At 37.7% G+C, this 26,680-nt stretch overlaps 1 protein-coding gene across 1 annotated transcript in view; it reads left to right on the plus strand.

Moving 5' to 3' along the window:
- The window catches only part of ADAMTS16 (ADAM metallopeptidase with thrombospondin type 1 motif 16), a 214,973-nt gene that overhangs the window by 60,740 nt on the left and 127,553 nt on the right, over positions 1-26,680 (plus strand). The window contains exons 7-11 of the mRNA XM_063451888.1: positions 61-220; positions 1,120-1,225; positions 6,589-6,726; positions 23,241-23,394; positions 24,642-24,737. Coding sequence (XP_063307958.1) covers positions 61-220; positions 1,120-1,225; positions 6,589-6,726; positions 23,241-23,394; positions 24,642-24,737 — 654 coding nt within the window. The remainder of the gene's footprint in view (positions 1-60; positions 221-1,119; positions 1,226-6,588; positions 6,727-23,240; positions 23,395-24,641; positions 24,738-26,680) is intronic.

Here is a 26,680-nt window from a genome sequence, read left to right on the forward strand (position 1 = left end):
TTCATGAATAACCAGAATTTCATCTGGAATGTCTAACTTCTCTGTTATTCTTTGGTTTAGCCTGGTCTCGTTATCAACCACCATGCAGACCACACATTGAGCAGTTTCTGCCAGTGGCAATCTGGACTGGTTGGAAAAGATGGCAGCCGACATGATCATGCTATTTTACTCACTGGTTTGGACATATGTTCCTGGAAGAATGAACCCTGTGACACTTTAGGTGGGAATTAATCAAAACTTCTGACTCAAAGCATGCTATGCATCGTACCTAGTTGGTGGCATATAACACTATATTAAGATAAAGAGTAGGCATTAAAACAGGCTTCCCCAAACTCTGGCCCTCCAGATGTTGCTGAACTACAACTCCCATGATTCTCAGCCTATATATTTCATTCATAGAATCATGGGAGTTGTAGTTCAGCAACATCTGGAGGGCCGGAGTTTGAGGAAGCCTGAATTAAAAGTTCAACTTAACAGAGTACTTTAGGTCACTAATGGTAATAGATATGCAAAGAGTTTATGTTTCCTCTCATTTTCATACACTTTCTAAACAAATAAATAAAAGCAATAGAAACTTCATAAAGATTATCATGTCTAGTTCTATTGGGATAATAACTGGTGAATAATATATAATGAATATTATAATAAGGACCAAATAGCAATGTTTGGTGACAACATAATCTGGGCCAAAAAAAACAACTCATGCAAGCATGGAATATCCTGCTTGTTTAGCATCTATAAACACTATAGCACTATAAAGCCCTGCTTCTGGTAGAGGAGTGAGACTTAACCATCCATGAATAAGATCAGATTGTTATGACTGCAAAGACCAGCATTGGTTCATAAAAAGATAAGCATAATTGGAAACCTGTTTATTTGTTGAGGGAAATAATATAAAAATACAAGAAGATAAATTCACTAAACAGTAGGAAATTATTATTATTATTTATTTTTTATTGCTGACGTGTAAAGGCAATCAAATCGTCCTCAGTACATGTGTTCACTATGCGACAAAGCTCCAACATAAGTTGAAACAGGGATATATGGGCTTATGTAGTGCTATAAAATGAAGTAGATGATAGCTAAGTGAAGTGATTTATGCCCATCCATGTTTTACAGGATTTGCTCCAATAAGCGGCATGTGCAGTAAATACCGCAGCTGTACTGTTAATGAGGATACTGGACTGGGGCTGGCTTTTACCATAGCTCATGAGTCTGGTCACAAGTAAGTATTTCATACACAGCAAGAAAAATAATTAAAGTATTAAAAGATATGAATCTAATCCTACTGTAAAGTAAAGTGTAAAAGAAAAGTGTAGTCACTCTTTCTGAGATTCCTGAATGTCCTGGTGTTTTCAAAGCAATGTGCTTATCTTGTACGGCAGCTGAGTGTAGCTTTTATGTCATGATAAGCAATGTTTTCAATAACGGATTTGTTTGATGTAATATCAAGGTGTCTTGATAGGAATACTGTAATAGTAAGCTGATTAAACTAAATAACTCAAGTAGTGGAATACTGTCTGTAGCGGATGGTACTAGGGCTGTCCTAAAAGACTGTGGTAAAATTGCAATTCGTGTGTTGTTTTCTATTTGTATGGGTAAACTGTATGTAGAATTTGTATGATTGTTCGGTAGTTTCCATCCTTACTCCATACGAATGGAAACTACCGAACTAATAGACCACCCCAGAGAGAAGTGTGTACCTTATTAAACTTTCACACTTCTCTAACCGCAAGTTAATCGGTACTTTATTGATGTATCTGGGTTTCTGCCGTTCGGTATACGAACACGTGACGGCGGCCATCTTACGCACGAAAATCTCAGCGGTGTTTGGTCGTCAAGTGTCTGGAACTCAAATCGGACACTCGATGACCCGAACACTGCTGAGACCTCCAGGGCTCCGTAACTCCCGAACGGGAAGGCTAATCAGCCCCCCGTTCGGTAAGTACCGAACAAGGGGATTCATACGATTGCAAGGTTAATTGTGGATGGCAATATTTTATGTGTATTTTACCTCCTGAACGAAGACCGACCGCAGGGCCAAAATAAATGGAACCCTTTTCGGATACTACCTCGTGTGCGGTCGGTCAAATTACACCCTCCACCTAACTCCCGAACCCCTCGACCGATCTGGGTGAATTTTGGATATGTTAGTCACCCAGATCAGGGCTACCAGGGGGTACCCAAAGTATTATTGTCACTGCTTGTTTTAGGGTACACTCAGAACTCGGGGAAAACTACAGTATGTGTAATGGGATTAAGTGTCATACTGAGGGGAGGAGATGTGTGGGAGGCAACTGTTACACTATTTGATACTGTACTGATTAATGTGAATCCCTCCCTTGCATGGGAGAATGCTTTATAAGGAGACTGTGTGGATTAAAAGGCAGTTCTGCTCCTGATGCTGTGTGTTGTCCAGTCATTGGGATCTGTATGGGGATATTCGTGGATTACTTTGTTTGCTGGGATTATTGCTTCATGGTGTTTTCACTACTTGTTCCCTAGCCTCACTGGGATCTTTAGTGGAGTTAACCTATGGAATACCAGGCCTCCGCTACACAGTCAGTCAATACAGTCAGTGTAGACTAATACGAGATATACATTTATCATCATATAACATAGTGCTAGCTAGACTTGTGCATTCAGTTTCATATAATTGTGATTCATTCTAATTTTGAGTGATCAGTAGTTCTTTAGAATTCCATAACTTTAAAAACACTGTATGGTTGTATCACGAAAAAGCTAAATAGGGTATAGATGAACAGTTTTGTTTGTTTTGTGATTCAGAGTTGATGGGAAAACCAAGGAGTGATGGATAAGGGACATCCAGTAAATGTGGATTTTATTTACAGATCAAGTGAAAAGAAGTAACAAAAATATTATAGATTTATATTTTTAATAAATATAAACATTTTTTACTGCTCCTCCATTTTTCCCCTCTATTGTTTATTTTTGATCACTTGATCTGTGAACCAAATGGTGGGAAAATATCCGTGTATTGCAAAAAAATAAAATAAATAATAATAATGATATATATAGTTATAAAATTATTATTATTATTATGATTTATTTTATTTTTATAGATATGATATATATATATATATATATATATATGTATATATATATATATATATATATATATATGTATATATATATATATATGTATTTATATATATATATATATATATATATATATATATGTATTTATATTATGTATATATTTTGCAGTACTCTGATTAGCCCATTTTCACATCATTTTGGTTCATCTGAATCTTTTTCCCCAAAATGATTAAATGGAAATAATATTACTGGCGAAGGGTTACATAAAGGATTCCCGAATTGTCAGATCCATATATATTTTTGAGCTGCACCAAATGTTTCCACTGTGCTCAAGTCTGCTAACAATGATTGTGAAGAATTTGTATTCAGGAATAGATAGATAGATAGATAGATAGATAGACAGATGGACGGGTGGATGGATACATAGAATTAACAGTTGATTCAAGAGTTGTAAAGTGTACAGTACATTAAAAACCAGAAAATACAAATAAATGCATCTAAATAAGTATAAAGATGGATCAGATGGTAGAACTACATTTAATAACAGACACAGAAACATAAATTATAGGTCACAAAAAACTTTTAAACATACAATGAAATAAAAAAATATAAAGTCACTGTGACAAGCAAATTTCAACAGTTGTGTCAATTAAGGAAAACACCCTTCATTCTTTAAATTATACTTAATATGTCTAGGTAACAAGACAAAAGGGACAAGGAAGAATTTGGAGAGAGAAAGAGGGAAAGAGAAATACAAGGGCATTTAGTATGGGTAGTAGCATAGAGTTATTAGTCAGAAATCTGGAGTGGAGTGGGGGAAAGGGGAAGGGGGAAAAAAAAAGACATGGAGGCTTAACCCATTCCATGTAAACAGATAAATAGGTTAAATGGCTACTGCATTGTGTTGCAGCCAGGGGAACCAGATTTTATTGCATTTCTGCACTGGGTCATGCAACCTTGCCTGTATATCTATCTACTCTTATATTAGGGTGCTCCAAATTGTACATCAAAGCTTCCCACTTGCCACACAGATTAGAACATCAGTGCAGATTCTATATGTGAGGAGTAAAGCATTGTTCGTAAGACATGAGAGTGCTTGCCATTTAGTAATACGTAAGATATATATTAGCATAATGAGTAGCTTGTTGTAGTTCACTTTGGCACTGCTATTAGTACTGGGCAGTTCTTCTGTGTTCAAACTAGCTGTGCTTTAAGCAGTACTTTAAGTAATTACCATACCTACGGCAGCTGTTAAGTAACAAAGTAAGCAATACTTAGAAAATAGACCCAATTATTAAAGATTTTAACTGAAAAGAAAGAGCCTAATCATTATAATGTGTTTCAAAGCTCCATAAAAAGGTGATTTATTAAGATAACAGTAAAGACTTTAAAAAAAATACAATTTATACTAAAGGAACAGTAAGCCCATATTTTATATCTGAGAAATTACTAATTACACCATGTTATTATATTCAAGATAGTTAAAAACAACTGTCACCTCAAAACTATTTTTTATTTATAATAATCCTTTTCATGAAGTATTAAAAGGAAATATATATTTTTCTTAATGAAGTTTATGTAAAAAGTATATGAAAAGTTGTCCCTATCTATAGTACATTATAGTATATCACAGGGTCATTCAGCCATGTACACGCTCCTTTTGTCAAACAATGTTTGAAAAGAACAGTTAGTCTCTATTGTCTTCCCTGCTTCTGTGCAGTGAGTCAAGCATGGAAGACCATAGAGACTAACTTTTGGGTTTCAAACACTATCTGACCCAAGGTGCATGTATATAGCTTAAACATCCTGCACATACACACACTGACAGATATACTGACACACACAGATACTGACACACATATATACACACACATACACACCTTGATACACAGATACACAAACTGGCACATACACACACAGATTCACACACATTGGCAGATACACACACTGACACAGGTACACATACACACACACATACAGGCATATACACATTAGTTTAACTTAATTTTTTTCCTCCTTTCAGTGCTGCAGGTTGCTGGCTGAGGATTTAGTGCCAGGTCGGCAGCTGCTCAATCCCCGTTGCGCACCCTCTCCCTCCAGCCGTGCGCTCTGTCCCGTGACCGGACCACTGTTGTATGGGAAGCTGGGAGGAAGTGATAACACTTCCTCCCAGCATCCCATACAACAGGGGTCCGGTTGCGGTATTAGACTCCCACGGCGCCTGACCGGACCCCTGTTTAGTGATACCCATCGGGTGGCACTAAATGCTTGGGCCAACCGATGGGCAAATCAACGTGGAACCTCAATTTTGTTCTCGCGTAACTCTTGAAGGAACCAACTAAAAAGTAACACTTGGAGTAAATTACACTAAATAAATAATTTGGCTATTGATGTTTGTCACATTGACACAAATTTAATTTTTACTGTTCGCAAGGATTGTGATGGAATGTAGGAAGTTTCCTGTAATATTATCTTATATGATTTAGAATAATTAACCAAAAAAATAAGTTCTGTCACTCACTTATAAAGTTATGTCATCCTCATATAGTTATTGTATTAAGCATCTGTTCATATAAATTACATGAAATCTTTGCTAGATTATTCTCTAGTATATTGGTAAATGTATACAGTCTAGTGGTGAAGAGTCCCGCATGAATGTTATCTGATCATTTTCAGACAGCTAGTGATCTTTTGTTTGTAAATCCTAGGCACCCTTTGTCTTACTTAAGCAAGGTTAATATAAAGAGTGAGTAAGTACCCACCAAAATACCTATAAGATGCTTAAAGGAACAGTCCAACATTAAAATCAATATTTAGTTTTGATCTTTGAAGTGTTGCTTTCATCTTATCAATGCCAGGTACAACACCCCACCTATTTAAAATTTTGGGAGAAAAGCACATAGACTTATCGTGTGAAGCAAAAGCAGCTTGATGCTCTGCATTGAGACGCTGAATGCCTTCCATAGAGATACATTGATTCAATGCATCTCTATGAGGAGAGGCTGATTGGACAGTATGGCATTTTGCAGTGCATGCACAGTAGCCACCGGGAGGGGTGGATGCCTTAATGGCCAATCCAGCACTTTAGACATGTATTCCTAACAATATAATGTTCCTTTAATCATGCATATATTAAGGCATGGTGGCCAAAAAGATGTATGTGAGTTCTGTCCCTGTGATGTAAAAAAAGCAGATTTTCTACACACTGTTGAGCCTATGTACTTTTCACCTGAATATATACTTGGGATTGCGGATCCCCAAATGGAGCTTTGGACTCAGCCTCCTCCTCTTTTACATATCTGCATCTCTCTTTAGAAGAGAACACTTTGTTAAATCTACCCTAATATTTTGTAACTCGCAAACTGCAAAGAAGAGCAATTATGATATAAAAAGTAAAGGTCAGTCAGTCTTTCTGCACTTTATTACCGTACACCATTTCTAGCCCATTGAAAGGCAATAGTCTCGGTTAAACTGTCCCAGTAAAGCTTTAACTGATTTACTATGTTTGTTTTTAATGTTGGTTCCTAGCTTTGGCATGGTCCACGACGGAGAGGGAAATATGTGCAAAAAGTCAGAAGGCAATATCATGTCACCAACACTAGCAGGGCACAATGGCGTTTTCTCTTGGTCTGCGTGCAGCCGCCAATACCTATACAAATTTTTAAGGTAAGGTATCTTTTTGTTATTGTCACAGTTAACATCCTTTGCATTTGGAAAACATGATTAAAGAATACTGCTTTTTGTCACATGCTAAAAGTAATCTTTACGCAATGAGAGTTAAATATAATCTGAGCAAAGTAAGACTGTTTTGAGATGTATCTATTTGTGTGTATTTGGTCAAAATATTGCACTAGGGGCTTGTCTCTTGAACCTCTCCCCTTTATAATGTTCTACATGATATATAGGTACACTAGTGTAACCAGGTTAAAATGGAAGACATAGGTAAGATATAATACTTAAAATTAGTAATTTTAGAATGTCTTGTTCTGTTACAAAACTTCTAGACCCCACACAAGTCTTCTCTGTTTGATTAAATTTCAATTTATAAAGCAGGAAATAGAAATTTACAAAAGTAAGTTAACATCTGATTGAAAATTAAACCATTTTTTCATGCAGGCTGTGTGGGTCACAGCCAGGAGAGGTTTGGCTGCAAAAGTAATTTAATTTCTAAATGGCAGAGAATTTAGCAGTGAAACTGCAGAGTCATGATCTATACACCAAAACTACTTTATTAAGCTAAACTGTTTTGATGCCTATAGTGTACCTTTAATACCTATGATAGTATGTGGAGACACAGTGACAAGAACATGTATATGAATCTTTTGGAATTAATTGGTTTTCTGCATGAATTGGTTATAAAATGTCAGCTCATTGTCATCAGTCACACGTATAGACAAACACAATGCGCTTAAGCTAACAACACACAAACAATTACAATATTTTATGTATTATTATTGAACAAACCCCATTAAACTCGCAGTGCTGTGGAAAAAACAAGTGAACACTTGGATTTAATAGCTCGTTGATCCTCCTTTGGGAGTAATAACTTTAACAATTTCCAGTAACTGCGGCTTAGACCTGCACAATGTTCAGAGGTTTGGAACACTCTTCCTTATGGAAGTGCTTCAGCTCAGCCATATTCTTTGGATATCTGGTGTGAACATCTCTCTTGAGGTCATTCCACAGGATCTCTATGGTGCTTAAGTCTGGGATTTTATTTTTTGTAAGCCATTGTGCAGTGAGTTTACTTCAATGTTTAGGATCACTGTTCTGCTGCATTACCCAACTTCTGCTGAGTTATGTCCCCTCCACCATACTTAACTGTTGAGATGATGTTTTAATGTTAATACGCCCTTCGTACATACATAGTGTTGCATGTTTTTCCTAAACAACTCAACCTTAGTTTCATCAGTCCCAAAAAACATTTTTCCAGTAGCGTTGTACATTGTCAAGGTGGTCTTCGGCAAACTTCAGGCACACAGCAGTGGTTTTTTTTAAAGCAGCAGCTTTCTTCATGTTGTCCTGCCATGGACACCATGTCTGTTCAATATTTTCTATATATTAGACTCATGAACAGAGGTGTTTTCCAGTTCCAGTTATTTCTTCAAGTCTTTAGCTGTCACGTTATGTTTATTTTTACCTCTTTAGGCATTGTTAGAGTGGGCTCTATGAATCATCTTGGCTGGACGATCACTTCTAAGGAGAGCAGCCACAGTACTAAATCATCTCCATTTATAGACAATTTGTCTAACAGTGGGCAAATGGGTATCTAAGCTTTTAACCCTTTTCAGATTTTTTTCAATCTTGTGTTTTAGTTAAACAGTAGGTTTGTCAATTTTCAATTGGCTGACTTGTTGAAGTCATTATTCTAGGGTTTCACATACTTTTTACAACTCATAGAGTAAATATTTGAAGGATATATTTAATATGTATAAGAACAATAAATTAATTTGTGTTATTAGTTAAAATAGATTGTGTTTGTTAATTACCTTACCTTAAATAAAGAGCAAACCAGATTTAAAGACATACGTATACATAAATGCAGTCATTGGTAATATGAGTGAAACAAGGATGCACTGGGATGCCACAATATCTAAGCTATTTGAGTGCAGAACTCTTGTTCCAGGCTAGCTAATATGGTGCCAATGACTCTGCCGGAGGGGGAGTTACACCTTTTAGAGTGATGTAAAATATCATAAAATGCATGTGCAGTGTTACATACCAATTCACTGCACGGAAAAAGTCCAAATTACTTCCAATTAGCCAATTTCCCTCCCCGGTGTCTTGTGACTCATTAGTGTTACATGGTTTCAGGTGTGAATGGGGAGCAGGTGTGTTAAATTCGGTGTTATCGCTCTCACACTCTCTCATACTGGTCACTGGAAGTTCAACATGGCACCTCATGGCAAAGAACTCTCTGAGGATCTGAAAAAAAGAATTGTTGCTCTACATAAAGTTGGTCTAGGCTATAAGAAGATTGCCAAGACCCTGAAACTGAGCAGCAGTATGGTGGGCAAGACCATACAGCGGTTTCACAGGACAAGTTTCACTCAGAACAGGCCTTGCCATGGGCGACCTAAGAATTTAAGTTCACGTGCTCAGGGTCGTATCCAGAGGTTGTCTTTGGGAAATAGATGTATGAGTGGTGCCAGCATTGCTGCAGAGGTTGAAGGGGTGGGGAGTCAGCCTGTCAGTGCTCAGACTATACCCAGCATATTGCATCAAATTGGTATGCATGGCTGTCGTCCAGAAGGAAGCCTCTTCTAAAGATGATGCACAAGAAAGCCCGCAAACAGTTTGCTGAAGACAAGCAGGCTAAGGACATGTATTACTGGAACCATGTCCTGTGGTCCGATGAGACCAATATAAACTTATTTGGTTCAGATGGTGTCAAGTGTGTGTGGAGGCAACCAGGTGAGGAGTACAAAGACAAGTGTGTCTTGCCTACAGTTAAGCATGATGGTGGGAGTGTCATGATCTGTGCCTGCATGAGTGCTGCCAGCACTAGAGAGCTACAGTTAATTGAGGGAACCATGAATTTCAACATGTACTGTGACATACTGAAGCAGATGATCCCCTCCCTTAAGAGACTGGGCCGTAGGGCAGTATTCAAATATTATAACGACCCCAAACACACCTCCAAGATGACCACTGCCTTGCTAAAGAAGCTGAAGGTAAAGGAGATGGACTGGCCAAGCATGTCTCCAGACCTAACCCCTATTAAGCATCTTAAACAGAAGGTGTGGGAGCGCATGGTCTCTAACATCCACCAGCTCCGTGATGTCGTCATAAAGGAGTGGAAGAGGACTCCAGTGGCAATCTGTGAAGCTCTGGTGAACTCCATGCTCCTGAGGGTTAAGCCAGTGCTGGAAAATAATGGTGGCCACACAAAATATTGACACTTTGGCCCAATTTGGACATTTCCACTTAGGGGTGTACTCACTTTTGTTGACAACGGTTTAGACATTAATGGCTGTATGTTGAGTTATTTTGAGGGGACAGCAAATTTACACTGTTATACAGGCTGTACATTTACTACTTTACATTGTAGCAGAATGTAATTTCTTCAGTGTTGTCACATGAAAAGATATAATTAAAATATTTACAAATATGTAAGGGTGTGCTCACTTTTGTGAGATACTATAGACTCTTAGCACCATAAACATTGAAGTGGCCGTGTTTCTTGTAGTAACCCTTCATTTCGATGTTATTATTAAGTTCATAAGCTGCTTATGAGAGATTTGGGGCAGAAAAAAGGGCATATATTGAGACAAAAATAGAAGATGATATGAATGCATGTTTTTTGAAAAAAAAAATTATATAATGGGCAAGGTGCAATTGTGTTTAACCCCTTAAGGACCAAACCTCTGGAATAAAAGGGAATCATGACATGTCACACATGTCATGTGTCCTTAAGGGGTTAAATAAGATTGTGAATAAAACTTAGCAAATTGTGCATCAACCCAAAATTTTTTGGTGACTACAAAGTAAAAGTACAAATCTAAATAAATACAGGTGTGCGAAAAATGATAAGTGAGTACAAGCATCAACGTGACATCTAAGTAACCATAGACAGAAATGTGATAAACAGAGAAAAGTATTATCCATTAAGGTGTGCACATCACACAGAAATAAAATATTACTTATATAGCAATACCAATCCCACTATAGATAACATGATCGGAGCTGAATAAATTCCCCTCTTTACTAACAGGTAAAGGTAGATGCAATTCCTTAGAGTACATCAGATCTGCAAATGCCTTCCGAATGGAGAAATGGACAGTTCATAGCCTTAATCTTCTGTGTGACTTTATTCAAACTTATAATAACAAATCAGTAGCAAAGCTTCATTAAAAAAAAAGTAGTGAGTCCAATATTGAGGAGAACAGGAGTAGCACACTTCTACTTCAATCTTGTTTTCTACAGTGGAAGTATTTTTTGTTCATGTGTGATGTGCACAGTTTAGTGGATAATACTTTCTCATATTTTCACATTTGTATCTACAGTTATTTAAATATCACTCTAATGCTTGTGCTCATTTACAATTGTTTTGTGCACACGTATTTATTTGGCTTGTTAAGGTTTGTGAAAAGTGCACACATTCATTCTGCATCTTTATCCCACAGAATTTTTTTTTAAAAGTCCATCAAACATACCAACATTCTTTTTATACATTAGTATGCATGAATGCAGTCAAAGTTACATTGCAATGTGAAACAACTGTCAAAATGTTGTTTGCTTAAACGTTTGCAGAACAAATGCAGTACACATTTGTAGGATTTACACACATCACAAAACCATCAGTAAAAGTAAATTAGACAAGGCTGTCCACAGCTTCTGTGAATTGATGGCTACGAGTGTAGGGATGGTGCAGGAATGTCTGTCTTGACAATGGGTGGGAACCTAATTAGGCCACAGAAGGGTTTTAATCTGAATCCATGTACTAATTTCCAATGAATAAAGTAAGCTATTAAAATACATGACGTAGCCCAGACATATAAACCTTTAGAATGCAGTAAGTATTTTGGCTTCTTCTAGCCAGATGGGTGAGCAATGGGTGTGCCTTACTCCTCCTATCGTCATATGGTTAAATACAATAAAATCAATTACAGACATTTAATAAACAATAATAATAGCATACAAAGTTCATTTTCTTGTAAGCCTGAAAATTCAATCTATGTCGCGTGATGTGTTTTAAGTGTTATATGCCAACAGTCTTGCTTGAGTGGGCACACTGTGCTTGTAATCCTTATACAATAATCCCATGCTGTTTGAACACACTGTAATCATTGACATACTTTCCTTTTCCCTTTCACATTTTATTACTTTATAGTGCCTATGACAAGTCTTTTTTACTGCACATGATTTTAGTGACAGGCGGGGAATTTATACCAAGTTGTTGCTAGCTGCAGGAGCCCTATCAATTTCTCATTTCAGAAAATAAAACCTTATTGAAGGAAACAGCACTAAAACACAGTAAGCTGTGTAAACAGATGTTTTCAGTATTCGTGGGGGAAAAGCACTTCTTCAGGGCAAACAGTGCTACCTCATAGACATTATACTCTTGGTGTGGAAATAGCATTTTTGTTACACTTAAAGGGACACTGTAGGTGTCCAGACCACTTCAGCTCTTTAAATTGGTCTGGGTGCAATGTCCAATCACCCTTAATCCTGAGCAAGTAATTATTGTAGTTTTTATAAATAGCAATAATTACCTGCTAGGCTTAACTCCTCCTGTAGTGGTTGTCTACCAGAGAGCCACTAGAGGGACTTCCAGGCTTGAAGGCGACTTTTGGTCACCTAAATAACGCTAGACATCCTTGTGCTATGCAAGAGGACTTCTGTCACCGGAATCCCCACAGGAAAACATTGAATAATGCTTTCCTACGGGGAAATTCGAATGCGAGCTTGGCATTTCTGCGCATGCGCATTAGGTCTACCCTCTGACATCATCCATCAGGAGCATTGGCGTAGTCGAGCCTGAGCCAAGGGACATCTGCACTGGACCCAGGTAAGTGACAGAAGGGGTTATTAACGCCTTCTGCACCACGAGGGGTGGGGGGGGGGGGGGAGCTTGGCAGAGGGGGACGCTATAGTGCCAGGAGTTTGTTTTCCTGGAAATATAGTTTCCCTTTAAATTGGACTTGTCCGTCACAAAAGGTGTGTGTGTGAGAAGATCAGATATATTGTGATAGCTAAGCAGTAGTAAATACACATGCACAGTTTAAAACTTGCACTTAGATCTGTGGTTCCCAACCCAGTCCTCAAATACCTCCTAACAGTCGAGAATTTAGGGATTACCCAGTTGTGTCTAAGGTGTTTTTAGAAGAAAAAAACAAAAACATATTAAACACAACAGGGTAATCCTTAAATCCTGGACTGGTAGGGGGTACTTGAGGACTGGGTTGGGAACCCCTGACATGAAGTTTGCTGCTACTGCTGCCTCCTTCAAAATGGCCAGCTTAGTAAACATGATTAGAAATACAAAACTATATCTTAGTGCATTAAAACCCTAATACCACAGTGAAAAAAAATAATATATAAAAATTTTTATACAACCATACATTGGGTTATGTAGAAACTGGTACCAAATTATGATAAAAGTGCCTAAAACAAAATAAGAAATAACAATATAGTGTGAACCATAAACATATAACATATAGTGCCTTAATACTATGGTAGGAATTCCACTCACATAACCCAGAGCCGTACCAGATTCTGTATCAAAGGCTCAAAGGTGCCAGTACTGGCTACAGGATCCACACTCCAATATTTGGAAACAGGACATCAGAGGTGTGCCAAACAAGTAATATTTTATGCAAAATACAAATAAAGAGAACCAATAAAAACAATATAATCTCTGAGTACTGTACTAGAATGGTAGTAGAACACATGTTCCCCTCACCATTAAAAAGTAACCCAGGATCAGGAATAAAACCCTTTTTTGCTTTTTACTAAACAATACAATCCCAGAAACATGATTTTCTTTCAACATAAAAGTTAACAACATAAAAACACAAAACTTTTACAAACTGTAAATTGATAACCTAGTCTCACACTATAATCAATTGCACAATGGCAATCTCCTATCTCCCACTTAAAGTTTTTTTTAAGTGCAACTGATTGATAGATACAGCAGTACCTTAAACCTAATCTCACAATATGGTCAATAACACAATGGCATTCCCCTACCTTCTATTCAAAATTATTTTATGTGCCACTGGCAGTAGCTAGCTAGATACAGAGCTAACCTAAACCTAGTCTCGCACTAGAATCACTGGCACATGCTATCTCCCACACATTCACAATAAGTGTAAAAACACACAGTATCACTGCTGGTCTGTCTCTCTCAGTAGTCAAAGTGTCTGAAAGAATCCTGCTTGGAAGTATAGATTTTTCTGCTGATCCTCTTTTATACCCTCTATCAATCAGTTGTCACTTGATCTATCAATAAAATCAACATGTAGTGGTGTCTAAACATCAATCATCTTGATTGGGCAGAGCTCTTGTCTATCAGGGCCAATTAAGCTAGTTGCTTGTTCCCACCAAAAAATCTGCCTCTGGTTGTTTGTTACCACCAAATAAATGCCTCTTTTTTTCTAGTGCCAGAAATGGCAACCCAACATCATGAATCAAAACAAGCACCCAAGGGTTTGCGCTTGTTGGTTTCCATAGATTCTGGCAAATGGTGGCTCAGAAATTTGATTTTTCAGCCAAATTGCAGTTTGGCCTGAAACACATCTCCATGCCTAATATAGTCTCACATTGATCAGTCACAACATTAAATCCACTTGTCTAATATTGTATAAGTCCACCTCATTCTGCTAAAATAGCTCTGATGCATCAAGCCATGGACTCCACAAGACCTCTGATGGGTCCTGTGTTATCTGGCACCAATACATTAACAGCAGATCTTTGATGTCTTGCAAGTTGTGAGGGGGGGCGCCATGGATCCGATTAGTTGTTCCAGCACATCCCAAATATGTTCAATTGTATTTAAATATAGGACATGTGGAGGTCGGTACGTTCGCACGTGCACGTGGAGGTCAAGGCAACATCTTGAACTGTTTGTCATGTTCCTCAAACCATCCCTGAACATTTCTTGCAGTGTGGCAGGATGCATTATTCTGCTGAAAGTGGTCACTGCCATCAGGGAACACCATTGCGTTGTAAAAATCTCTAGATAGGTGGTACGTGTCAAAGTAAGATCCACATGATGCCACATGAATTCCACCTTTATTGGTAGGTACTAACCATTGCATACCGGGAACACAAAGAAATCCACTAATCCACTGTCGAAACTACGGAACCAACCGGTAGGACACACCAGGAGTGTTCAATTGCTTAACCCTAATAATGACAAGTCAAAATAAGTAAGCATAATCTAACACAAAGTGGGAGAGTTCTACCTGGAAAAGAAAACTGCCATCTACCAGAGAATATATGACAGTAGGTATGCTCCAGATAATAAAAGCACTCAACAGAACTACCTGATAACATAATAATTTGAGTAAAAAGCTCATTAATACCTAGTTCTTATCATGTAAACAATCCTTATGTCATGTATTAACCAAGGCAATGTATAGTAGGATACAAATAAAAATTGGTAAGGCTTTATTCACTCTGGCCAATGCACCCCACGAGACTTGTGGTTTTAGAGATGCACTAACCCATCTAGCCATTACTTTTTGTCTCAGACCTTTTCGCTTTCCCATTTTTCCTGCTTCCAACACATGAAATTCAAGAACTGACTGTTCACGTGTGGTCAAATACATCCAACACCTTGACAGGTACCATTGTAACAATATAATCAATGTTATTCACTTCATCTGTCAGTGGTTTTAATGTTATGTCTGATTAGTGTAAATTAACATAGACTTTCTCCTCAGATTGTACATTTAACTACAATATTAATTTATTTAAAAATATATATGTTTTACCATGAAGGATATATTTAGATTTCTCTTTTATTTTCAAATATGTCCTGGGTACACAAAACATTGCATTGTTACAATAGAGCACAATAAATTACAAAAATAAAATGAATGCACACATGAATACAAAAGGTAACATAGAACAAGTAAGAAAAATGTAATCAACCATGACAGGTGCATTCTGTTGTGAGATATGTAGAGAGGGATCTCTTCAAGGATTTTAGACTGGGGGAAGATTTTGAAAGTGTGAAGGAGGTCATTTTAATAATTGCGGTGGTCTATTGGAAAATGAGGATCAAGCCGCTTTCTTTTTGTATTGAGGTAGACTAAATAAAGTGCCGTTACTGGATCAGGGTTATCGGATGTGGGAACAGCTGGAGAGAGCATTCTGCTTAGGTAGGGTGGAAGCTTCCCAGGAAAGCTCTTAAACACAAGGCTATAAAGATGAACGGTGTGTCTGGAATCCAACGACAGCCAGTTTAGTTCTTTTAACATGTCATAATTGTGGGTCATTGTAGCACAAAGTAGCAGAACGCGTTATACAATGTAGTAAGTTTACTAAGGTAGGTTTGCAGTGCAGGTGCATACACTACATCCCCATAATCAATGACTGTCACTAGCATTTGCTTTACAATCTTTTCCTTTACTGTGGGGCTTGGACAGGATTTGTTTCTGTACACGGCACCTAGTTGTGGATAATGTTTTGATGAGAGTTTTTCCATCTTTCCATCCCTACCTTTCTCACTGGCCTTGTGTATCTTTCCAGCCTGTCACAATAGTTAATTTATTATTTTTTCTCTGTTTGTATTAGTTACATGTTTATGCACCATTTTGGATTTTAACTATTCAATAAAAGTTATATTATATATATATGTTTTCACTCAGTCAGTGGGACAACCAACTACTGACCCCGGGCGTCTAGTACTCTCAGGGTCTTCTTTTCCGTGGAATGTCGTGACAGAGAGCTATTCTATAAACCCATGTTTACTGCCACATATTATTGTGAGAGTGTATTGGTGTGTATGCACCTACCACACCACTATCTATATAATTGAAAAGTTATTCATGCTTTTTTGTAAACTGTACAATGTATTTGTATGTATGTCAATATATTTGCAGGGCATATAATAAACAACTTAGGTTTTGTTAAATTTGGATTTGCATTTCTTTTACATTTTTAACCCATATAAAGTCTTTATCACTCCTAAATATGCATTTCGCAACTAGCTTCATAAACTTTTGACAGCCTTAGATAGCTTCTGTGTTCATACTTACTCATTTTTCTTTATTATGCTATTTACTCAGATAAGTAATCCAATACATTGTTTTTAATAGCAATGAGACCTGGCAATAAAATAAGGATTCAGGCACTCATCACTGTGATTTATAGAAATGTTTTTTGTATATTTCTACAAGTGAACTACTGCATTGGTTCCATTACACTATATAAAGCACATTTATATATACTCTAGTGGTTGTGGCGCCCTGTAGTCTGGAGTTATATTCAGGCATTGTGTTTATTATGTTTAGAGGTTGAGAGTGACCTCGTGACAGTGGCCTGCCCACACTAGCTTTGTGACTTATCATCACCTCCACCACCCACCCATTTATTGTACATACAAATTTGACAGCATCCATTGATAAAGGTAACTGCAGAAATGCACGGTAAAGTCTGAAACACAATGCCTATCTATGTTCATTTGCATGTCACGCTGGGAACTCTGGGAAATATATTCAAACATGATTACACGTTTCTGAGCCTAAAGATGACTTTTCAAACTCCAACTGGAGAAATGCAAGTGGTGCATAACATATATAAATACAATATAATATATATATATATATATATATATATGCACACGTATTTCAATTGCCATATATATATATAGGCAATTAACAGACGTGTGTATGTGAATGACCTTTCTTGGAGGTATGCTCTTTGTCATTGTGAGTGACTGTTACTTAGTACAGTCTAGTACAAGTGAAAATTGAGAAGGTGACAGAACTGGAAATGAACGCGGTCACTTTACTTTATTAAGCAAGCACAAAATACATCCCTGTTCATTCTAAGCCAATAAAATGACTTCATACATTTGCTGGGAAAAGTCTATCAAATATATTAATTTGTATAGTGAAAGTCATTACCTTGTATAAATTTAAAGCTTTTAAGCATGTTTTATTAGTAATTTGAGTTTCAACTTAGACACAATAACTCTGGATTTGCTTCTTAGATACAATAATTCCAACTCTCATACCTTTATCACTACAAAAAATATACAACCCTGCATGTCTTAGGAAAATATAATAACGTTCTGTTTTAATCCCCTCAATTGCCACCAAAAATGTGTCCTCTTTTCATGCCTGTAGATTATGTAAACTTGACATGAGAGGAGGGGACAGAATGGGGCATTAGTGATGCAATGAACCTGATCGATGATGCAAACACCCAAAATAGGGCAGTATAAGTCTGCTGCACATGCAGAGAGTGCTGCTGTATCGTTCTCATATTAGCAAAAATGCCTTTAACCCCTTAAGGACCAAACTTCTGGAATAAAAGGAAATCATGACATGTCACACATGTCATGTGTCCTTAAGGGGTTAATTAACTTTATACAGCAAGTGCACTTGGTAAGACTCACTCGAGCTTCATTTTCTGGACATTTGTCTGTGGTGTCCCCAAAGATGGATACCAGACAACAAACCAGGGCAGATACTCTAAATCACAACTGTTCCATTGAATTGTAGGCACCTGGGAGGTAAGCTGTTGGTTGAACTTGAGACTTTATTTTAGTAGGTGCAACATTTCAATTAATACATGGGTAAACTAATATCATAAACATCATTTTGATTTCTCAAAAAAAAAAAGTGTTGCTTTTAAAAAAATATATATTTTTTAAGTAACAATTGTAACATAATTATTATATATATATACAAAGTTATTTAGTTGTTATTTATGATATTTAGTTGTTATTTATGGTGTTTTTCTTTTGTACATGTGCAAATGTGGAAATATTGGCAACAACTTTGTTGCTGTTATTGCTATCTACGAATGCTATTAATCAGTAAAATACCCGATAATATGACGGCTATGCAAAATTAGGAAAACCAGAAAGAATCCTGGCATATCTGTAGATATGCAAGCTGTTGCTATTAACAACAGTTTAGTAGCGGCTGCTATTTACCAACAGGTTTTCCGCCTTGACACTACATTTAACTGGCTGAATAACCATAACGTCTGCTCACAAAGTTACCAACCAATCACAGGCTACATAGGTTTTATTTGTAATGGCACAAGTGAGCAAATACATTTTGAGACCTGAGTAGGGACTAAATGAAGGGCACGCTACTGAAGTTTCTCTGAGCTTTTGCCTATTCTCATATTCTCTGTTTTTGCTTCAGTTATGCATTTACAAAATATACCGTAAATTGTTAACCAGGACTAACCCTTTAGAACAATGTTATAATGAGCAGCATTGTAATTGCACTGCTCCCTTATCAATGCCGTGCTTCAATATGTCAAAGTTCTGGACTGGCTGTGACCTTGGTAATGAATAACATGCTTCAGACATACTTTAGATGCTGAAACATTATGACACAGCAACGAATGGATGCACCTGACAGACAGTTGCTATCATGTTGCTTTCAACTTTTGTTTACCTTTCATTAAATAAAAACCCACTCCAGTATTCACACACAGCATGATGAATGCATGAACTCATATGGTTTTCTCCATACTCCTCCCTTTAGTTCAAATAGCATGAATTAGCATTGAATGTTGTTTTGAGTGAAGTGGAAGTGTATGAATAGGTATTTTCGAGTCAGGCCTATATCTGTGTCAAGATACAGCAAGTTTAATTTTTATATGTTTTTTTTATACCAATATCGTACTAGACTAAGCATGTCAAACTTGCGGCCCACAATTAATATATTTGCGGCCCACCTGCCTTGGGGCCACTTTGTACTGTGGCTGCAATCAGCTGCAAGACAGGAAAGATATTTCCTGTCTGCTTCTTGTCTTCCCTCCCATGGACACAAGAGAGAAGAGTGTCTGTCTGCAGAGCAGTCCAGCCACTCCCCCTTCCCTCATGCTCGCAGTGCCAGAGGAGCGGCTGGCCTGCTTGAGCAGAACTGAAACTGGAGGACGGACAGCTCATCTTAAGGTAGGAGAAGAGGGGCTTGGGGCCCTTCCTGTGTAGTGTGTTAAATTGGGGAGGGTGGACAGTGAATTATTTTGGGGGAGGGAGGGAGAGGGCAATGTATTAATGTGAGGGAGGGGGCAGTACATTAATGTGAGGGAGAGGGCAGTGTATTATTTTGAGGGAGGAAAGGGGCAGTGTATTAATGTGAGAAAGGGAGTGGGCAGTGTATTAGAGTGATGGGAGGGGCAGTGTGTTAAGGGAGTGGGCAGTGTATGAGAGTGGTGGGAGGGGGAGGCAGTGTATTATAGTGGTGGGGGCAGTGTGCTAAATTGGGGGAGGAGGGCAGTGTATTAGAGTGGTGGGGCTGCAGTGTATTAAATTGAGGGAGAGAGGATGGCATTGTATTAAATTGGGGGGAGGGCAGTGTATTCAATTAGAATGGGGGCAGTGTATTCAATTATAGTGGAGGGAGAAGGGGCAGTGCATTAGATTAAGGGGCAGTGTATTAGATTGGGTGGAGGGGCAGTGTATTAGAGTGGAGGAAGGGGGGGCAGTGTATTGGATTTGAGGGCAGTATATTGGATTTGTGGGCAGTGTATTAGAATGGGGGTGGGGCAGTGTATTAGATTGGGTCTGCATTGAGGCACTGAACTTTCCCCATGGAGTTGCTGATTAGCCGCACAGCTTTTTGCCACACATGCACAATAGCCTCCCAGTGCTTTCCTATGGGAAAGCATTGGATTGGCTGAGATCATCACGTTTGATGATCTCAGCCAAAGTGAAGAACACACTCGTAGGACTTCAAAATCAACAAGATAAGTAATTTGTTTTTTTTTAGAGCTGTGCAACAGCATACATTCACCATTAAATAAACCTATGTTTCTGTGAAAACTAAAGTTATTGTTTTTTTGCAGCCCACATGAACTTAAACCTTGTTTATTTGGCCCATGTTAGCCTTTGAGTTTGACATGCTTGTACTAGACTGTCACTTGGCTAAATTTAGTCCGTCTGCTACTTTCTGTAGGCCTCATTTAACCTTACTCATCACCAGTTTTTGACCTAGGTTGGAATAAATGTATTTTTGGGCTTTTTACACATGCTCGATACTTAGAGGATAGTGTTGAAAAATACAAGTCAAAGAAGTGCACCTAGCAGTCTATATTTTATTGAAAGACACTTTTTTTCATGTCCAGTAACTCTATCAATTGCACACATACAGAATGTATGTCCATGTTGCCTCAAAACATGACACCTAAAGGGCCACATTCATAAAACCTTAAAGGGACACTCCAGACCCCTGAAGCACTTTAGCTTGCTGAAGTGCTTTATGTGTGAATAGCGTAGAATCTTTTTTTTTTCAATAGAAATTTACACTTTTATAAATGAACCTGGTTACACCCCCTGGCTGTCAATCAGACAGCATGCCCTGCTATTTCCTGGTTTGGTTTGCGCAATAGTGCTAAATTCAAGAGACAGACAATTTCCCAGAGCACCTACTTTGCTAAATCTACTCATTGAGCTGAATTGGGAAGTCTGTGTTCGGAAAGCCCATGAAAGTCTGGGTGGGATTAGGAGAGGAAAAGAATTGAACTGCAGGTTTTGTAAGTTGTTATGGATATAATACCAATGAAAAAAAATGCATAATTAAATGCATGCATCTTTACATTGGAGGGTGTCTAGTAAACAGTGATTTTTATATTATTATTTTCTTTTTGTATTTAGGCAGTGAATTGTCTCTATAAGGGTTTAATTATTATTGTAATTAATTATGATTATTGAATACATGGTATAATTAATAACTATTATTATAATTATTATATTATTCCTCAAACCGTTTTCTCCTAGTAAATTAAGATTGTAACAATGATGGATTGTGGCTTTCACCGGATTGAGTTTATTTTATTAATCAAGCAAATGATTCTAATTTTTTTGTCCTTTCTTATAGCATAAAATCTCTTTTTCTAATCTTTTGATAATTATACATTTTTATACCATTCAGATTCAAACCATCGTTTTCACTAACATGTTTCTGGATTTAGAATGCCTAATTACAAAATTGATCTTTAACATAATAGAAGTGACACCAACACACAAATTAAATTCCTGTGGGTAAAAAAATATAGCATTTTAAACTAACTCCTGGAACTGTTCTCATTTGCACCAATATTTTACCAAACTTCACCACTCATGTTTTAGTTGTATTCTTGTACAAAAAATACTAGTATTTTTATACATGTGCAAAAAATTCAGTGATTGACAACTGGCAAATGAGAGGACTTAAAAGTGAAAATGCTCATTATGTCATCAGGAGCTTTGCTATCTGACAAAAGTTCACAAACCACTAAATATAAGGAATTAGTTCACTTTGCGTTATTCCTCTAAAATGTTTTCTTCTTTCCTAGTGGTTGGAATGAAGTTGTTCAGTGGTGGAATTGAGTAGATCTCTACATCTGTTTTCCACTAGATGTTAGTATGCCAAGCATTGGATTAATATCCTTGTAGATTGCCAAGCATCAGATGATAATTGATTAACCACTAATGCAGACCCAGTCTGTTTATACTGGATTGCTTCAGCATCATTTAAAGAAATGGCAGTCAACTGGACTAAAAAGGCATTCAAGCACATGAATGCTCTGATAGCTCCTCATGGACAGAGCTGTAGGGAGGCCCTCACCAATCTGTCCCATAGAATGCTACCATTAGCAGATTCTGGGATGATGCAGTAATGGTTCCTGTAGAGTTGAGGTTACAGTTTCAGTGGAAAAATGGAAGCTGTCTATTAAGGACACCATTTTAGGTTTATGAAATATGGGCTGTGAGATGTCATAAATGAGGTGGCATTTAATCTATCCCATAGAAAAGGGTACATTTGTAAACCGCAAATTCAGCAGGACTGCGAGGGATGGATACAGAAGGGTGTTTGATTAGGATGACCTGGCAGATATAGATGGAGAAGTGACAGACTGGTTACCCAAGTAATTTATGCCCCTAAGACTTTAAATGCATTACCATATCATTTATATCAATTAAACTATGAACTGGAGAGGGCCACCAATTGGAGACACACCACTATTTCATGCAATGTGAAAGATCATTGCCTGAATCTGACATTGTTTTGGGTGAGCATAGCACAGTTCATGATTTGTATCAATGCAATAATATAACGCAATATGAAATAGAAAGAATTTCCAGTGGTAGTACTTTATGGACATGGTCATCACACCCTTGAATACAAATGTTATATCTGGTGACATCCAATTAACGCTTCTTAGTTTATAGTTATTTCAGAAGTTGTACATCACTTTTTCAAATAATAACTACTTTTGTTTTTATCAATTCATTCTTTTAGCAATGAGGATTTCCCTTTTCTTAAAATCCTCATGATACATCAAATCAGGATACAACAAAACGATAAAAATATATTTTCTTAGCTTGCATGATTTTTTTTTCTATGATGTTGTGGATGTAGAAATAATGGTACTTTTGGAAAAGATTAACTTTGACAAAGTACTACTGCTGAGAAGTATAGTGACAACATCTCCAAGTGGGTTCAATTCCCTTGGCACACTGCTAATTCTCATGGTAATGCTAATGCTGTCTTTTGCAGCTCTGCTCAAGCCGTATGTCTTGTTGATGATCCGAAGCCTGGGAAAGAATATAAATATCCAGAAAAGCTGCCAGGGGAGCTGTATGATGCCAACACTCAGTGCAAGTGGCAGTTTGGAGAGAAGGCCAAGCTCTGTATGTTAGACTTTAAAAAGGCAAGGCATTGTTATGTACTGAATTTCTGAATACGGTTGAGTTAAATGAGTGTAAAATACTACTAGTTCCAATGTGCAACCATGCAACTAGTCTGCAAATCCCTCAACTGTCATTTAATAAATGTCTTTCTTCCCACAAGCAGGCTTTACAGACGCTAAAAAAAAAACCCGTAAATAAGCAAAGTAGCAGAATAAAGATTATGAGATGAAAAAACAGAATACATTTTAATTATTTTTTCTAAGCATCAGATCAAAGCTGTGGTACCGTAATTTATTTGCAAATACTACCAGTGTAAAATATTTCCAAACGACTATTCTTGGAAGTTTATTGAATATATCAGAAATGTTATCAGGGCCAGCTGACACTGTCTGCATAAAAGCATCCTTTGGGCCTGGGGAGCAGCAGCAGTTGTGTCAGAGCAACAGATGCACAGCCTCTTTCTGTGGGTGGTCAAACTCAAGCCCTGTTATATGAAATTCATAGAATCTTTAACATTCTGAAAAGTGGAAAGTGAACTTTCATCTTCACTCTGACAAAAAAAATCACAAAGAAAAGTCATCAATAGTAGTACACCAATATTTCTATTGAAGTCCGCACACGGTAGTAGCTCCAAAATAATGCCACCGGTAGGTAATGAAAAAGTGCCCAATTTCTTAAAAATGGATGGAGGAAAAAATATAACAAAAATGGCAGCAACTACTAGCCCACCTAATAAGATGTTGCCTTGTCTAGCCCCTTAATGTTTTGGAGTGGTGGTATATTTCTTTTACAGGGAATTATTCTCTGTTCTATATCAAAAGTCATCAATTCTTTGATCTGTCATTGATCTTATTATTATGTAACATGATATAGTATTTATTTATTTTATTTTGCTCAGTCAAAGCCTCCATTGGCAACTGTTTTAAAAACGTTTCAGTTACCCCTGAACAGGGATGAAACAGCTACTTACAGAGTAATATTGACCGGTACGTCGATATTGCTTGGTCACTGCAAGTTGCTTTGTAACCTGAAATACTGTATTTGTTAGTTTATATGCTATTGCTATGCCATATTCAGTGGTCATTTCACATACAAAGTACCATATGAAGCCAACTGAAATATATCTTAGCTGTATAATTTCATTTTGTGTGATACATTTTGATCTTTCTGTTGATTTGCTTATGTTTTTTTCTAATGCGTTAGTTTAAATGTGTAATTTTTACGTAATGTCATTTAATATTGGTTTTCATTATATTCTTTTGTGCAGGATATATGTAAAGCACTTTGGTGTCACCGAATAGGAAGAAAATGTGAGACAAAATTCATGCCAGCAGCTGAAGGCACAATATGTGGACATGATATGGTAAGGTTGAATCCTGGCAGGTGCATGGTACTATACAATGAAAACCCATTGATACAGGAATCATAGGCATTGCTAGGGAAGACTTTAAAGGCTGAAAGCCTGAATATTTGAGACTCTTTAGCCACTGATCTCTACAGTAGATAAGGGGGTCAGTAGGATATTTTTGTTTTTAGTTTTAATTTTACTCATAGCATTTGACTAGTAGAAAAAGTAAGATCTGTAGTATAATGCTCTACCAGGCTTTTTAGTGGGAGGTTGTGGTGCCCCCCACCTGTTGGAAGGGGATACTGCAGAAAATAACTTTGCTGTACATCACTTTATTTTGTAGGTAGAATTGCATGATCACCCTGAAGAGCTACCTGTGCAGTATGTGCTTGTTTGCAGCAGCACACTGTTCAAGGGTAGAGAGAAGGGGATATAATATGGATATCCAGACATACCAAGTCTCCCAGCAAACTGTTCAAGGGTAGAGAGGAGGGGATAACATTTTGGAAATCCAGACATACCAAGTCTCCTGGAGGGTCCGGGAGATTCCAGTATGTCTAGGGTGTCTCCATGACACCCTCATATCTCAAACAATATCACGGAAATCACACACAATCTAACATACAATATATATCAGATTGTGTGTGAGTGATTTCCAGACTATTATATATGCTAAATGCCCTTCCCTGCCCCACCCCCATGAATATTATTATTGAACAGGGACCTTTTAAGAGCCTGACCAGGCCCCTGCAGTATCTGCCAGCTGGGAGGAAGTGATAAACAGCCTGCCACTTCCTCCCAGCTAAGAAAACAGCCACGTGGGAAGGAGGAGATGGCATGGAGGCAGAGAAGAGGCTGGAGTGAGCAGCTACATGCTCACTCTCATCAGCCTCAGCCAGGACACAAGGTAAGCTAAGGATGGCTGCAGTTTAAATTGTTATGCCTTGTGTGTGTCAGTGTATATCCAAGTGTGTGTGTGTGTGTATATGTGCAAGTGTGTGTATCTGAGTAAGTGTATGTACCAGTGAGTGTATCTAAGTGTGTGTATGTACCAGTGTGTGTATCTGGGTGTATTTGAGTGTATGTGTTTATCTGTGTGTCGGCGTGTGTCTGGGTGTGTGTATATGTGCAAGTGTGTGTATCTGAGTGTGTGTGTGTATATGTGCAAGTGTGTGTATCTGTGTGTCAGTTTGTATCTGTATGGGCCAATGTGTGTATCTGTATGTATCTAAGTGTGTGTATGTGCCAGTGAGTGTATCTTAGTATGTGTAAATACCAGTCTGTGTATCTGTGTGTATTTCAGTTTGTTTGTATCTGTATGTCAGTGTGTATCTGAGTGTGTATGTGCCAGTGTTTATCTGTGTATGTATGTGACAATGTGTGTGTATGTGTCAGTGTCCATATCTGTGTGTCAGTGTCCGTATCTGTGTGTGTATGTGACAGTGTATGTGTAGTGTCCGTATATGTGTGTCAGTGTCCGTGTCTGTGTGTGTATGTGTCAGTGTCCGTATCTGTGTGTCAAGGTGTGTGCATGAGTCCATGTGGTAATAGTGTGTGTAAATAGTTGTAATATGTAAATAGTTGTGTTCTATCGTAATAAAATATCATGTCATTGTTCATACATGTTTGGTGGCTGTGTGTGTTTTGGGACGCGAATGTGTGTGTGTGTACACGTGCGTGCGTGGCAGGGCACGCGAAGGAGGTGTGCAGTTCCTGTTGAAGCCACCTCCCTGAAATGAACTTTTGCATGTTGGGATGTCTGGATATCTCATGACACATCTACACCTCTCTGTTAATGTAAGGGCCATTGAGTTTCCGTTTGGCTCAAGCACCAGGTGTTTCTGGAATCTAGCAATGCCATATTGCAACTAAAATAAATAGCATTAAAGGGACTCTATAGTCAACATATAAAAGCAAGAAAGACAGGTCCCCCAGACTTCCTTCTTGCTTTTATATGA

This window comes from Pelobates fuscus, chromosome 4 (assembly GCF_036172605.1).
Source record: "Pelobates fuscus isolate aPelFus1 chromosome 4, aPelFus1.pri, whole genome shotgun sequence".
NCBI lineage: Eukaryota > Metazoa > Chordata > Amphibia > Anura > Pelobatidae > Pelobates > Pelobates fuscus.